The sequence below is a fragment of the Eubalaena glacialis genome, chromosome 12 (assembly GCF_028564815.1).
Source record: "Eubalaena glacialis isolate mEubGla1 chromosome 12, mEubGla1.1.hap2.+ XY, whole genome shotgun sequence".
Lineage (NCBI taxonomy): Eukaryota > Metazoa > Chordata > Mammalia > Artiodactyla > Balaenidae > Eubalaena > Eubalaena glacialis.
Genome location: NC_083727.1, coordinates 98,562,857 through 98,579,988, shown reverse-complemented (window position 1 = coordinate 98,579,988; position 17,132 = coordinate 98,562,857). Strand labels below are relative to the sequence as shown.

Genomic DNA, 17,132 nt, shown 5'->3' with positions numbered 1-17,132 from the left:
CATAGCACAGGGAGATCAGCTCTGTGCTTTGTGACCACCTAGAGGGGTGAGATAGGGAGGGTGGGAGGGAGATGCAAGAGGGAGGAGCTATGGGGATATATGTATACGTATAACTGATTCACTTTGTTATACAGCAGAAACTAACACAACATTGTAAAGCAATTATACTCCAATAAAGATGTTAAAAAAAAAAAGAAATGGCTGAGAAATTTAAAATAAAAGGCATTTAAAGGACACCTGAATACAGTTGAGATAAGTGTAGGCAATTAGAACTCATGAAGTCATCGTCAGCACACGGATGGGGTGATCTGTGCGGTATTCCATCTTCTCCCTTGTCAGCATGAAGCTGTGATATCACCCAAACCACTGCATGTGTTTCTCCACAGGGAGGCTAACCCATCTTGTTAACGTCCAGCCATTGTGATTTGCCTCGCATTTCTTGAAAAATGCAATTCAATTATTTGAGAATATTTTCTGCAGAAAGACAAACATTTTTTTCTAACAGGAAATTTTGCACATTTGGCTTACTAGAATAATCAGCTACTGTGCCAACTAGAATTTTTCTTAATTTGCCTAATTAAAAGAATCAGTTCATCCATATCCAGTCGTATAGCAATTATTGTATTTCTTGAGTCTTAGTGACTTTTCTAATTCAATGACTCAGAAGTCAAAACACCGCACGGGCAAAGTTACTCTTCAGCTCCTTTGAGAACCTCAAGCACTGAGAAGTAAAAAGACAGTGTCAGGGGAGCAGGGGAAGAGAAGGTGGTCTTAGAAGAACAAGGTATTACACAAGTAGAAATTAGAGAAAAAAAATCTGCTGCAATAGTGGGATTCTACGTTAACTCTTGTTGCTTGAGACTATTTACTGAATGCTATACCCTGTGAGTAAACTTATTTCAGCCCCAGGAAAGGATGGCTGCGAGTTCATTTGTGTTGCTGTGGTCCTGATATAGAGGTAAAAACTGCCATTCAGCTTCCTCCTTGCACCTGGAGAATCCAAACAAGCCTGTGTTCTGGTTCAGCCTTTCCCAGGTACTGGCCGTGCTATTTTGGGCAAATGTCTAAATCTCTCTAAGCCTCACTTTCCTTGTCTTTTTAAAAGAAGTAATTATAGCACCTGCTTTATGCATTGTTATCAGGATTTCATGAGATGATACTATCTATGTCAGATACTTAACCCAATGCTCAGAGCATAAGCTCCTTGGTAAAGGTCAGCTACTACTACTGTGAATAGAAGTATAATAATATTTAAGAATAATTCATCACATATAGACTGCTGAGAGAAAGCCTAAGATATTTTTCTCTGTAGCTATAGATAAGGCTCTTTTGTGAGTGAAAGGAAACGACTGATCCTTGTCAATTGTGGGGCTGGGCCTTTTCAGAAGTGATGAAATACAGGAAGGAATTCTAGTTCTGGCTAACCAGGAGTCTGGTAATTTTCCAGAGATGTTTTCTTTGTCAGATAAAACAAAAAGAGAGGCCACCCTACTTTATATTCAAAGTTTTAAAACCCTCCAATTGTACATTCGTTCAGACTCAATATACAATTAAAATTTTTTTTCTTATGTCATGGCAGTTCCCTGATCTATTCTCTTGTTATTTTTTGTTTTTGTATTTTTTTCTGGAAACCTTTTCCAGGTCTGCTGTTATCTTCCTTGAAAAATATTAAGCAGAACTTCGTAAAATATTTCACCATGGTTTTAGGCTAGAGTAGAATAATATTTTTCTATTTTGCCACAGTTATAATATTTTCCTTAAACTTTTGGTTACAACATCACTGCAGTGACTCCAGGAGAATCCCCTTTCTTGAATTCTAACGTTTTGTGAAATCATTTAGAAGAATTTTCAGTTGGTCTGGATAGATTTGTCCTAGTAGAATGAAAAGGTTTCACATAAACAAAAACCTTAGTTATTCTGAGGATTTTATGAGTGTGGATAATGAGAAGTGAAAAATCATTTAACATGGCTTGCTGCATAAATAGGATTATGAAAATGAAAGAAAATTGTAAAGAAAATTTAAGGGCAAACCTAGGAACATTTATTAACAGTATATGCTGTTAGAATGAATGATAATCTCCTGAGAAACGTTTGAACATTTCATGAGTTGGGATATTTATAACTAGACTTAACCAAGTAAATAACATAAGCAGAGGGAATAATCTGGCACTGATACGGAATATACTAGTTGATTTGATGGGTCTTTTGCATCTTAAAATTCACATAACGCTAGAACAGATGTTTTCTTTTGCCTCTAGTTTTGGGTGCTGTGGGTATTGTCATTTATGTATAAAAGAAAGAATCAGGACAGTTTCATGCTCATGTTCTGGAAGCCCCACTTGCAGCAGGCTTTTTGCCAGGCCACACTGGAAAAAGTAGGCTTTCTGTAATTTTGTGCTCTCCTTTTTGCTATGCAATATAGTTATAATTCTATAAAGTAATTAAAAAATGGAAATTATATAAGTAAAATTATTGTGGTACCTCAACCTGTGCATTGGGTAGGTTCTTGAAAAAGAATATAAATAAAATAAAACCAGGAACAAACAGGAGGTGGATGGATACTTGAGAAGCATAGGAAAGATGCCAAAACCTAATTTATGCAAAAAAGAAGTTTTTGTTGGTGGAAGGGATGGAGAGTATTGTGACCAACATTGAATCATAACATGGAAAGACAAATCTGAAAGGAGGCGAGAGCAAGGGTGAGACCGCTAGGGAAAATTCAAGGTCAAGATTTGCGGGAGCTAATGAAGATGGAAGCTGGAACGGGTGTTTAATTGCTGAGGACTTTTTTCTTTGTCCTTCTTACTTGTTCAAAGGCTCTAGAAATACTTGTTAGTTCAGTATAAATTACTCAAAATTGTTATGAATATTTTCTGATTCCTAGGATATTGTTCATCTGACAGTACACTGTTTATTGCCCAATATGTGGGGAGGAAAAGGAAGAAGAGATGACCATAGACCTAAAAGAGGGAGGTTTGGAATAAAATTTGGTCTTTCTTTTCTTCACACCGCAGTCAGAAAATTCCATGCAAAGTGTTGCTGACTAATTACTATGCAAGGAAAAGTAAGTGTATTTCATGAACTATGTTAGGATGATTTACTTATTAAATAGAAGAATCTGTGCCCCAAATAACATTGATTCAAAAAAAAAAAATAACAGTCCTAAATTTAATGTGAATCTTCAATTTATTTACACCATTTTCTTGAGGAGCACTTTCTTCAAAGGGTATGCATTGGGACGAAGCAAAGGCATTCTTGGCTTCATTCAGAAAGTTTGTTATTTACATGTCCCAACCTTCTTTGGCCGGTTTAATAATGAAATTGATATAAGACAGATTAATAGGAGAAAAACAAGTTTAATTTTATACATACAGGAGTCCCATGAAAATCTGAGACCTGAATGGCAGCCAGGTAATTGAAGCTTATATAAAACCTTGAGCTAAGGAAAGGGGTATGGGTCTGGGGATACAAGGGGGAGGAAGGCCATTCACAGGAAGGCAGAGGAAATGTTTGAAAAACAAATGTTGCCCTATTACAGATTACGTTTCTTAGGTAAAACGTTATCTCTCTTCCTGGTATAGGCCCTCTTTCCAATGTAAATTTAGGCAGTTGATGGGGAGGAAAAGAGCTTTACCTGAGTCTGCTGGGTTTTGATTGCCTTTAGCTCAAAACAATCCGCATGCCAAAGTGGCATATTTGGGGTCATGTATTCTGCCCCCACCCCCAACTAACTATTAAGAAGCCTACAGAGTGCCAGATGCCTTTCTGTTATCTGCCTGCTGCTCCTGTGAGCACAATGGACAGAATTTGGCCAACTCTGACTAAATGTTTATTTACTATTGTTCAACTCTGGGACTTTTAACACGTTAAGTCTGTAATGGTCCCTGTTCAGACTACATCCTGTTTTCATAACCTGTATCCTTAATAATTAGCCCTGTTGCTTCTCAGAAAGATTTTTAAATGAGTCATCATTTTACAAGGTCTGCAGCAGGTTAATTATTTTGGAAAGAGTATTTTTGCTTAGCAACCTAATTTCAGTTGCTGTGTGAGTTTTGCAAGAGTGCCTATGGAAGAAGACAGATGAATGAATTTCACCAACTCTGTAGTATGAAGTGAAAAAACATGAATTTAGAAAACATTTGTAAAACTTTCTGGGTCATCTGCTTTCCAGGGTGGCCCCTTCCCTTCCAATTTGCATGTGTTTAAGAACTTAGAAAAAAGCCATATAGAGAGTAAGTATTAGGGTCACACCTGGGTTCAAATCCTAGCTCTTCTATTCCCTAGGTGTAGTTGTGTGATCCAGAAAAAGATATTTAATCTCTTTAAACCTCAGTGGCCTCATCTGTAAAACTGAGAATAATAGCACCCACTAGGGTTGATGTGAATATTAATTTAATTGAGATGTTGTATGTAAAATGCTTAGCACATTGTGTAGCACTTAAGAAACAGTGAGAGCTATTAGAATACGGAAGAGTATGAATGTCACTAAATGTGATACATGAAAGTCTGTTCTTGTCTGGACTCTATCTCCTACTAAGTAGAATAAAGTGGTTATTATTGAGGGCAGGCTTGGTTATACTATTGAGAAATTATGTTTTTCTCCTTCTTACATGTTGTCCAATTCCTTTCTAAAACATTTCTTGACTAGTTTGCTATCTCTGAGTACTTTTGCAATCCTGAGACAGAACAGGTGCTGACAGCTGACTTTGTTGTGGAGGTAAAGATAGAAGACCCTATTTGGATCACTAGGAAAGGACTAAAATTTTTTGCACGTGTCAAAGCAAAAGCAATTAATGTGAAATTTCAGAGTCACAGAGAAAAAATACTTGCTAAGACAGAATTAACATCACAGGTCCAGCACATGAGATTTTCCATCAGCTAAAGTGAATTCATGTGGAAGAGAATAGGAAACTCAAGCTTTTGACCTGATTGGTGATACAAAACAATTAGATAATTCTAAAATATGTGTTTTTTCTGTAAAAGTAATTAATCCTGCCAATAATTAATTAAATCTATTACTAATCTTCATTAATTAATATAATTCTGTGAAAGCTAGTAATACTACAAAAATTTTATTTAAAAATATTAATATCATTACTGAACTGAACTTGAGTCCACTCGCCTGTGGCACAGCAAAGCCAATCTACTGACACTGGGTTGTGATGAAGGAAAGTGCAGTGTTTATTGCAGGGCTCAACGAGGAGAATGGGTGGCTTATGCTCAAAGGACCCAAACTCCCTGATGGCTTTCAAGGAAGGTTTTCTTAAGGCAACATTTGGGGTGAGGATTGTAGGGTGCATGACTTTCCTCCAGTTGGTTGGTGGTGAGGTAATGGGATGCTGTTTCAGGAATCTTCAACATCAACCTTCTAGTTCCAACCAGTTTGGGATCTACCTGCTTGTGGTCAGCATGTAGTCACCATCCTCCACCTGTGGGTGGGGGGGGGGGTGGGTCTTCGTTTCTGCAGAACAACTCAAAGATATGTTATGTATATCCCTTGAGGAGGAACTGAGACTTTACTTTATTGCTGAACTATTGTTTAAGCTATTATTACTTTTCTTGCTTGACTGCTTTTCCTTTGCTTCTTCAATCCCTCACTTTCCTAATTGGTAACTGCTTGAGTCTGTTTTTTGTAACTCAGGGAAGGCCTAGGAGACTAACACCTTTTTCTACAAACAAGAAATGGGGAACATGGATGGACTTTTGAACCCGGGAGGGCCCCACAGGATTTGCTTCGTTTCAATATTAGACTGAAATTTTTAGAAACAACTAAATATAGAGTTGGTACTAAGTAAATGTCACTTTCTGTGTGTTTGCAAATATAATTAAATGCATGTAATATATAGATAGATATGCATTTGTCCTATTTTACAAATATCCTAATGCTGTAGATCCTATAAAAGATACAGGAAATCCAGGGAAAAAAGACACAAGCACATGCTAGAGTCAAATACAAATGTTGTGTATGATTAACTTTAAAACATTACCATCTTACTTCCTGTGCCTTGGGAAATATTGCCTGGAACTTCCATTAACGCATGATCTAAACTGAAGTTGTTAAATCAATATTTGATGTACCATCCCAAAGAGCCTTAAGATCTAACAGAGAAAATTATTTCAGATCAAAGAAATTCACATGTGGCATGGAGTCATAGGGAGTCACAATTCAATTTGGGAAGCCCATGTGTCTTAGTTATGATGTGTAACAGGTCAAGAGTTAAATTTGAAACTGTGGGGGGGAGGAAAAATAATTTTCCCTTTACCCTTCTAAGGTTCTTGGCTGATATAACCCTGTAATAAAAATACAGATTAGTAGGAGAAAACAAACAGAAGTTTAATAACATGTATACCTCTGGTATACATGGGAGAGACCCAGGAAAACCACGTAACAATCTGAAATGGCCCAAGCCATCACCTTAAATACCAGCTTCAGCTAAAGACAAAAGAAAGATGTCGGGAGTTGGGGAGCCACTTATGAGAGGTTATGAGGAAACCACAGTAAACAAGGAAAGCATAGTAAATGCAGATTTAAGTCATTGCCTTCTGCATTGATAAGAGTTTCTAGAGATTTTAGAGTCATCCTTCTCTTCCTGGTACAGAGAGGGAGACACCCTTACAGAGATTTCCCTTATAAATGTAAATATGTCTTAAAAAAGGGTAATTTCTACCCAGGTTTCAGAGCTTCACATGTGTCTGCTGTTTCTTAAAAATAATGAGCTTAAAGTAATCAATATGCCAAAGAGGCATATCCGGGGTGGTGTGTTGTGCTGACATCCAAAACCTTCTATTCGTCTCGTCTTTTTTTTTGGCTTGGGATTTAAGTCAGCCCACTCTGCCACAAACAAGCTGTGAGAAAATACAGTAGGTCTGCTCTAAAGTGCTCTGGCTTCCATTACAAAGAAACATTTATTCTTTGTTCACCAGCAAAGCACAAAAATTCTCTAAAATTTCAGGAACTAATCACTGAGTCAACCAGAAAACACGGCGCTAGTATTAAGGACCACGTTTTCAGTTTATAGTGTTCAAAATTAGGGTGCTATAGAAAGTTCACACACACACAAAAGGGTCCATCTGGTTGTAAGGGTTCAGTTCAAAAAAGGAGCATGAATGTAGATTTCAAGATTTGTTAGAAGAATTGAATGTTCACTATCTAAAAGGAAACATCACACTGTATTTATTTTTCTATTATAAACCTAGTGTTTTGAAAAGCTTTCCTTGGTTTCTTAACTATGGTTGGGTTCATAAAGGAAATTTACTTTCAGAAAACAAGTCTCTGTATTTTCTCTGGAATGAGTAACGAAAATCTTGCTGCTTAGCTGTTCAAGGGAAGGACTATTTATACTGTGAGTTTTAAATAAGCCCATGCACTAAGCTACTCTATTGAAGGGTTTAGGCAAATTTTGTGGTACCGCCCCCAGGATATTAGAGCTATCTTCCCTGAACTTGGAGGCTTAGCCTTTGAGCCCAGTGTGTTTGTTTGTATCATACCTGTTAGTCAAGTTCTTTTGCTCAGAGATTGACACAGACTCTGCAAAGCGTTCAAAATGGAATGACTCAAATGTGCTCCCCATGGGACAGATTAACCACTGTTTTGTCTTTTTTCTTTACTTTACCTCAAAATATTTTTAAAAATTTTGATTTTGAAATTGATATGTTTTCTCCCAATTCTTTGTACTCTTGTTCTTATTACTGTAAATGACTGACATTAAAAAAAAAAATCTGCTTTTGAAAAAGAGGCTATGGAAAAATAGAATTCCATATCACTAAAAACTACCCCCCCTTCCCTTGGCTTTTCCCTTTTTCTCTCTCCACTTCAAGCCCCGCCAACCCTCACTCTATGTGGATTTTTCTGCACATCGTGACTTCCAACTTGTTCCTGGCAGGGTTTGAGGTTTGCACTTTCTGATAGACAATTTAGAATCATTTAAAAAAAAAAGTAACCTTTTTATTTTACAAAAGCTTTAGATTCACAGAATTATTGCAAAGATAATACTGGGGGTTCCCATACACCCCACTCCCAGTTTCCTCTATAATTAACACCTTACATTAGTATCGTACATTTGTTATAATTAATAAACCAATATTGACACATTATTATTGACTAAAGTCCATGTTTTATTCATAGTTCCTCAATTTTTCCCTAATGTCTTTTTTCTGTTTCAGGATCCCATCCAGGATGCCACATTATGTTTAGTTCTCATGTGTTCTTAGCCTTCTCTTGGCTGTGACAGTTATTCAAATTTTCCTTGTTTCTGATGACCTTGATAGTTTTAAAAATTACTGGTCAGGCATTCTGTAGAGTGTCTCTCAGTTGGGATCAGCTTGATGTTTTTCTCATTATTAGACTTGGGTCATGTTTTAGAGAAGGAAGATCACAAAGGTAAAGCGCCATTCTTATCACATTCTATCAAAGATACTTGATAGAATCAGCAGTGCTATCAACGTGACTTTTAGCCTTGCTGATGTTGACCTTGATTACTTGGCTTGAGATGTTTGTGAGGTTAGAATCACATTTTCATTTTTTCCTGAAGATGGTCAAAGTATTTTCCTGAAGTTTTTAACGACACGTTCATTAAAGCTATAAGGAAACTAACTTGGGACTGATCTTTTGGTTTTTCTTTCTTAGTGATGTTGTAAAGCTGCTATTAGTTTCTAAGTAGTTAGACAAAAATAATTTCAGTGGTGGTAAAAACATCTTATCTTTTTTCATGTGTTGTAGGTGGGAATGAGATCCCGAAACCAGGGTGGTGAAAGTTCATCCAACGGGCATGTCTCCTGCCCCAAGTCCTCCATCATCAGCAATGCTGATGATAAAAGTCTCTTGGAAGATACAAAAAAGAAGAACAAATCAAATAGAAAGGAGGAAGATGTCATGGCCTCAGGAACTGTCAAACGACACCTAAAACCATCTGGAGAAAGTGAACGAAAGAATAAGGAATCCTTGGAGTTATCCAAAGAAGACCTCATCCAGCTACTGAGTATAATGGAAGGGGAGCTGCAGGTAGAGTCCAATTTTTTTCAATTATTGTGTCTCTAGTCTGAAGGTATAAAATAAGAGATTATGAACCTGTCTACCTCACTGGATTGTGAACTTCATGAGGAAAAGGACTATTTTCCTTATTCATTCCCGCATCCCTAGTGCCTGGCACAAGTTTGCACTGAATACGTTTTTGTTGAATGAACGAATAAATGAATAGATGCTGATTCTAACATCAAGCTTCTCTAGAAGCAGAAAATTTCTTCATGACATAATTTTGATAATAATTTAACACTTAGTAGTAGGTAATCAATGAGAATATCTAATTTAGCCCTTGACTGTGGTTGCAAACTGTGAAAAAGTCATGATTATTAGAAGGCAGAGTTAAGATCAATTGATACTTTTGCTTTTTTCCAGAAGGTAGAGTAAAAGAGAGATAAAGAGGTAGAGGGAAAGACAGAGAGACAGAGACAAAGAGAAGGAAACTTCGTTTAAACCAGTCTTACTCTTTTCTCTCTTTTTTGTGACTTTCAGCTTTAATTTTCTACAATGTCATAGGAGTTGAGATGTGCTCAAATCAGCAGAGCATTGTATTGTGAAAACTTGATACTTACACAAAGCATTTTCAAGTCTATTATCTCATTCGATCTCAATAATAATGTGGGTATCATTATCTATAATTTATAATGAGGAGACAGGCCCAGAAGGGTTAATGGGTTGTCCAGATCTCGTCTTAGGCCTCCTGATTCTTGGTCCAGGGCACTTTCCACTGTCCATCCTCACCAACCTTCTGTGGCTGCCAGGTCCCCCACTAAGAGAATGTGTTTAAGGATCCAAGAGGGAGCTGGGATTCTTCTGAGTTTCTGAGCCTTGGACAATTATATTTCTCCAAGTGGGGAAACAATAACTTTTTTTTTTTTTTGAGGAGAGGATGATTTAAGAGTGAGGTTTCTGTTTTCCTTTTTGCTTTTGTTAGGTTCTTAACTTGCATAAGCCTCTAGGGGAATACTAAAAATTGAATGAGATGAAGCCTTTGTTTGGTGCTGTTAGCATCAGACATATTACTTGCAACCTACCCTAAACTAGGGGGATCTGATCTGTTACTGTTCTAATCTGTGAGTGCCTACAGATAAGGAAACCCCTGGGGTAAAGAGAAATAGAAAACATGCAAAACTCAAATTAAAAACAGACAAGTGCGATTGAGCTTACCATTTATGGGCTGAGAAAAATCACCTTTGCATTTCACAGCAAAAGATGAAAATTTCCAGAGCACCACCATTACTAAAAATAGCTTCACCACTGCCAGAAATGTGGTTATTGTTCCATTAACATTTATTGTTTAAGGAGGCAGAGTATATTAGTCCAATTTTTTAAGCTGCTCCCAGCCTACAGCTATTGACCTGAGTGGAAGGTACAACAGTGACCTAAGAAATCTTCACAAAGCACTGTCATCAGCTTATTTCCTCCAGGCATGGTGGCTTGTGTGAAGCCTGTGGCTCTTCTGGACTCTAATTTCTGTAGAAGGATGTTATATCATGGTAGATTGTGGACCGTATTTAAGATTCACATGGCTTTTATGTTCATGGTGTTTCCAGATATGGTTCCAGAGCCTAGGCATGCAAAATACAAGCCCATACACCTGGGTCATTAAAGAAATTAAGTAGAAGGCGCCAAAGAAATGCATTTTGCTCTCCCTTAATCTTTGTGAATACAGGATACCTTACCTTCCAAAATAGATGTATTCCTGCACAGCAATACACAAGGAAAGAGTGTAAGATATTTGTAGGGGAGGCAGTGGAGAAATGAAGGACCTGATATTATAAGGAATTTCATGGTGAATTCATTTGCAAAGCAAATAATCCGTCCCCCCATATATTTATATGCACACACATACATATGTAAGTATCTGTACTTGTAAATGCAGATTTTGCAATACTAGATTTGTTAAAAATGAGAGTGTTCCTATATTTAGAGGAATATTTATATTTCCCATATTTACATTTCATCGTCACAGGAGGGTGTGTGTGTGTTGAAGCTAAGAGTGGGAGGAAGTCGGCATTAGCAAATGTGAGTGGGCTGGTGAAAATGTGACAGCTATGGGCCAGGTTTGCCACAATAGAGACAAGAAAAAAAAAGTCTATTTAAAGACCTGGCACTGAGAAGAGAGACAGAGGGTTTAGGTACCCTCGGCTCAGGCCTATATGCTCTTCAGCTTGACATTTATGAGCATTTAGTGAGTTGTCTCCCAGACCTCAAAGGCCACCTATCACCCTCCCTTTATGGAGCAGCTGTGTTATGACTCAAATACCCTTCCTCTGCATGGGGTGTTCCGAGGTTCTATAAAGTATCAGGGCTGACAAGCAGCTTTGAGGTGTCTATCCACCTCCTTTATATTTCAAGTGTGAAACTGACACTCAGACAAGTTATGTGACTTGCCCAAGGTCACACAGCAATTTAGTTAACGTTTGCTCCAGATCCAGATTCTCTGTCTCTCAGTTCAGTGTCCCTTCCTTTATAACATTTCCACTTGGGGGATGTGCAGGGGTGAGCTCTAGGACCTTTATATTTATTCTTCGTCTTCAGGATTTCTTTGAAGTAGACTCGCTCTGTGAACTCCAGGGCCAAAACCATTTTGTGAAATGATGAGAATTTTTTAGGTAAGAGAAAGTGAGGAAGGTTTCTTTCACATCAAGGAAGTGGACCATGACCTGGGCCTTGCATTTTGGTGTGATCTGGATCTTGAGAAAACTGGGGAGGTGGGGAGGAGTGTCACATGGCCACGGGCTGGGCACCACGCAACCCTGGGGCTTCATATTCACTGATCTGTGAGGGTCAGCCTTGTGGGGGGCTGGAACCACTGGTCAAAATCAGGAGGGTGACACACAGAGAAAAAGGCTTATAATATTGGGGAGATGAGACCGAGATCAAATCTGCCTGTAGGAGATGTACCCTGGAAGTGACTTGGGGGGAAACTAGGAGATGGAGGTTCACTCAGGCCCTTCATGCCAGTTTTCTTTTTCTTAGGCTCCTTTTTGATCTCACTCATTCTCTTCATCTCCATAGCCAGGGTTTTGGTCATTACAGACAATTCTCTGTGTTTTCTGGTACCAGTACTCTGCCGTCTTTGGAATCTGTTGTGTGATCTATGGGAATCTGTTGAACCAACATTGTAGACAGAATGACCTTTGACCTTTATTGTTAGCATTGGCTTTTTGCAAAATTTGCAAATTGACTGGTTTTTTGTTTATTTTGTTGTTTTGTTTTTGCCAGTGAGGTGTCCAGTGAACTCTTGAAGTTCACCTTCAAGACATGCATTAGAAATGGAGTTGCTCCTCCCAGGGATTTTTGCATTTTAAGGAGTCTTGTCTGGAACTGGTCATGTCATGCCCTTGGTCTTGGAGAGGGACATCTTCCAGACTTTTCAAGCCACACCTTAGCAGATGCAAGCTCGTCATTTCAGCACAATTACTGGCCGGCATTGCCTGCATAGAAGCAGCTGGGATGGTTTCCATGATTACACTTCTGCCCTTGACTGCTTCCAGTAACAAGTACTTTCTAATAAATTGGAACATTTTTACTCTCTGGGTGAAAAACTGCTTACATATGTCTTAGACTAAACTGAAAATAATGAAATAGTACACCAGACCATCACTTGGGCATCATGATTAATTTCCCCTTGTATTTGTCCAAAAATAGTGCTTTCAAGAAGCCAATTTGGCTGAACTAAAAACGACAAAAGTTCAAAGGAAATGGTACTTACATCAAAAAGCCATAATACAGAATACTTGGCAGAAGGATATTCTTGTAGAATAATTCAAAAACAGGATACTAATTGATTCTTTTTCTTGATGAAAAGAATATCTAGCTCTTTTATATAGTAAATTCCCTTGATATAGCCACTCAAATACATATTAGAAAAACCAACCTCAAATTGACTTTCATCATATTTTCCTTTGTCCTTATAGTTAGTTCTCTTCTACCTGTGCGTAAGGAGGCTCAGAGAAAACAAGATAATGTAACTATACAATGCGCTACCATTCCACTGGGCTTTGGTGTTCGCCAGGCTGACTCAGAGGCAGAGTCACTACACAGTGAGAAATCTTCCTTCATCCGGGTGACTGGCAGAAGGAGTTGTTGTATTTCAAAGATAATTTACGAAACAGATAATATTGTTACTGAAAGCTCAGCTTCTCTGTACACCAGTGCCGAATCGAATCTCGGAGACAGAGTTCTGGGTGAAGTAGAAAAGGATGGCTTTATTACTTTGCCAGGCAAAGGGGGACACAGCAGTCTCCTTTCTCCAAAACCCATGAGGTGTTGTGTCCCAACCCAAGAGGATTTGATAAGGAGTTTTACAACAGTACTTCCCAAGGATGGAGTTGCTGGAAAGATTAGGGTGTGTGCAGGGTCTCAGGTGGTTGGCCTCCTAATTTTATTTATTTATTTATGGCTGCGTTGGGTCTTGCTGCATGCTGGCTTTCCTTAGTTGCAGCGAGCGGGGCTACTCTTCGTTGCAGTGCGCAGGCTTCTCACTGCGGTGGCTTCTCTTGTTGCGGAGCACGGGCTCTAGGCGCGCGGGCTTCAGTAGTTGTGGCGTTTGGGCTCAGTAGTTGTGGCTCACGGGCTCTAGAGCGCAGACTCAGTAGTTGTGGCGCACGGGCTTAGTTGCTCTACGGCATGTGGAATCTTCCCATACCAGGGCTTGAACCCATGTCCCCAGCATTGGTAGGCAGATTCTTAACCACTGCGCCATCAGGGAAGTCCCCCGGTCTCCTAATCTTGATGAGCTTCTCTGGTCCCTTTAATCTCACCTCAGGTGGTTTCTTGGCTGCCCCTCCCTTGATTAGCAACTGCTTGAATCTGCCCTTTGGAACTCAGGGAAGGTCATGGAGGCTGGAGTCTTGCCTACAAGAAACGGGGAACAAAAAAGGCCTCCATGCCAGGGAGCCCCACAAGGCCCCACTCGGTTTCAATATGCCTGTGGATTGTTAGAAGTTTCCTCTATTCCCTCCTTTTGGGGCTCCTAGCCATTTTCTTTAATATTGTTCACTAGTTTTGTTTTTTTTTTTCTTTTTTAACCTCACTACTACCTACTATAGGTGAGTCCTCTGTCCACTCTTTTTTCTCACCAAGAGAGTCTATTCCTTCTTAAGGCATTAATTAATTAATTAATTCAAAATTGATTGATTTTCCGATATTTAAGAAACTGGAGGTCTGAAAAATGCAAAGGTGAGTAATAATAATACTCATAGCTAAAATCTGATGAGCTCCAACCATGTGTCAAGCGTGGTTTTCGGCACCGGCTATTACAGCAGTCATGAAGAAAGAGCTCCCAACCTGTAGGACAGATGAGAATGTACAGGAATGAATATTTTGTAGGGTAACTGCAATGCAAACTATGGGAGTACAAAGGTGGGAAAGAAAATCTCAGGAGATGAGTGGGCGAACGTTTCACTGAAGAGTTGGACCTTGAAGGATTGGTAAGTCTTGGACAGGCAGAGAGGAGCGTAGGGACCCCCCTGAGCAGAATCAAACACTGAGTGGGTGGAAAAGTGTGGGTCGTGTTCATCAGTGAATAGTCTGCCTTCTGTGGAGAAGTATTTGGTGGAGGGAAAACTGCACCTCCATTTGGAGACCACAGATAAGACATCCGAAAAACAACCGTCAGCAGGTGTGAAGAGGTGGAGGACGCAGAAGCCAAGGGATTCAAGACTGTCAAGAAGGACAGAGAGGTTACTTCAGTCCAACCAGCAGAGAGTTTCAGCTGGATATGACTGAAGAGTGTTTGTTGGGTTTGTGGGTCTGGAGGTCATTGGGAACATTTGCCAGGGCAGTTTCAGTGAGTGTAAGCCTACTGTCAGTGGGTGGAGAAGTGAAGGGAAGTTAAAGAACTAGAGTAACATGTTCTAGTGAAGATCCAGGTATTTAGAAAATCTTTTTTTGTCTGGAAGAGTTAATCAGATTTTTTTTTTTTTTTTTTTTGGACACAGCGGAAGAAGCTAAATTTCCCTTTTGTTTAGCATAGCAGTAAATCACTTGTCTGGCACGGAGTATGCCCTTAGTACATTTGATGACTTCCTGCTTTGAAATCACCATGCTGCTTTTCTCTATTTTGGGGCTTTAAGTGAAACATGGGAGTATTAAAAAGTAAAAGGCTAAAACAGCATAACTTGAATGCCAGGTCCTGCAGGGAAGTGTTGCAGAACCCAGATGGTTTGGTAGTTGACCTTATTAGTGTTGACTCAGAGCCTTAGTTTACTCCCTGTCTGTGTATTTTCTGCTTTCTGGGGCTGCTGTGATTACTACACTCAGCCGATGTAGATGTTATTTGGAAAACTTTAGATAATGAAGGAGGAGAAAAATAGGATGGTAGCTAGAAGGCAACTCAGGTGAAGGGAGTGTTTTTAATGATGAAAGAGACTTTACGTGTTTTTGTGTTAAAGGGTTATAGAACCAAAAATGAGCAGGGTCAAAGATATGGGAAAGAGCAAGGATTTTTGATGAAGCAATGTCTTGAAGGAGGCAGGGGGAGGGAATCAAAGGTATGGTTTTGTTGCAGGAAGGGGGACCCCTTCCAGAGCCAGAGCGTGGGCTCTTGTCTAACACCCAGAAATGAATTGTCCGAGGAGACACACGTGCTGACAAAGCAAGAGACTTTATTGGAAAGGGGAGCCTGAGCGGAGAGCAGCAGCGCAAGGGAACCCAGAAGAACTGCTCTGCCATGTGGCTCGCAGTCTCGGGTTTTATGGTAATTGGGTTAGTTTCTGGGTTTTGTGTGGCCAATCATCCTGACTCAGGGTCCTTCCTGGTGGCGCACACATCACTCAGCCAAGATGGATTCCAGTGAGGATTCTGGAAGGTTGGTAGGACATGTGGACTGGTGTCTCCTCTCTCCTTTTGACCTTTCCCTAATTCTTCCAGTTGGTGGTAGCTTGTTAGTTCCGCGTTCCTTACCAGGACATCCTGTTGTAAGAGAACTGATGCAAGTGGTTCCTATCTTGCCTGACCAGGGCGGGCGGTTTCGTTCAGTGGTTCCCCTCACAGTCTGGGGGCTGACCTTGGTTTTGCCCTTGAAAAGGAGGGAGAGCCTTCATCTTCTGCGACAGAGAGAAGGAGAAAGAATAGGTGGGGATAAATATACCGTTTGTAGAGGAAGGTGGGCAATTGAGGGAGATCTCCCCAAAGCCTCGGCTTTCTCAGCAAGGAAAAGACAAAGTGATATTCTGATGAAAATAAGGAGACGGGACCAAGCAATGGTCTTAAGGATAAAGATGTACATGCCGTATCGCTACCGAGGGGAATGTCAGAGGAAGGAGACTGTGGACAAATAGGGACATTAATGAGTAGAGTTGAGGACTCAGCCAGCAGAGAGACCGTGTGTGTGCGGTGGCAGCAGTCTGTCTAGAAGCCTGAGTGTACAGGGGAGATATATTTTATAGCTCTGGATCTGGGGTTGAAGTTGTCCCAGTGGGTGCAGTGAATGGACAGAAATGAAAGAAAGTAGAGTGTGTTGGTGAGACAGCGCCCAGCAAGGAAGCGACATCCATGGGAGCGTGGGCCGGAGAGGGCTGCAGAGACCTGAAGCTGGGCTTTTTGCACTTAGGTTTTCTGCGTGGTGTGGTTTTAACTAATGCACGGTCTGGAGTGTGGTCCTGGGAGTGGAAGTGAAGGCAGTTAGAATTAATGAGGTCAAGGGGTGGTAAAGTGAAGATATTGGCTAAAGTCGTGAACGTTGACACCTCCTAGGATGATGGTAAGGTTTGGAGTGGAGAGGAAGTCTGTATCATTTAGTAAGTATGAGGGCTGGGGAGCAGAAGCTCAGTAGATAATTGGTACCAGACTATTTGGTCTAAAATGCTTCTCTGATCATGTCATGCTGGAGCTTAGGAATTTACAAGAGGTCTCTAGACCCTGTCAGATTGAAATCTAAATTGATCAGACTGGTGCGTAAAAACTATTTATTAACAGGCTTCCCCACCATCCCCCACCTCACCCCACCCCCCCCCACCCCCCCCACCCCCCCCACCCCCGTAGTCATTAAATCTCTTTTTTTGTTTTCCTTAACTTGACCCTGCCTATCCAATCAGGCAGTCTCAAATTCTTTCCCAGCCCTGACCTAGACACTCACATGTACAATCTCAAATACTATCACCAT

General features: G+C 40.0%; 1 protein-coding gene across 3 annotated transcripts in view; it reads left to right on the top strand.

Moving 5' to 3' along the window:
- The window catches only part of FILIP1 (filamin A interacting protein 1), a 191,532-nt gene that overhangs the window by 76,906 nt on the left and 97,494 nt on the right, over positions 1–17,132 (top strand). For all 3 annotated transcript variants that reach the window (XM_061206984.1, XM_061206982.1, XM_061206983.1), the window contains exon 2: positions 8,720–9,001. In XM_061206984.1, coding sequence (XP_061062967.1) covers positions 8,726–9,001 — 276 coding nt within the window. In that variant the 5' untranslated portion in view covers positions 8,720–8,725. The remainder of the gene's footprint in view (positions 1–8,719; positions 9,002–17,132) is intronic.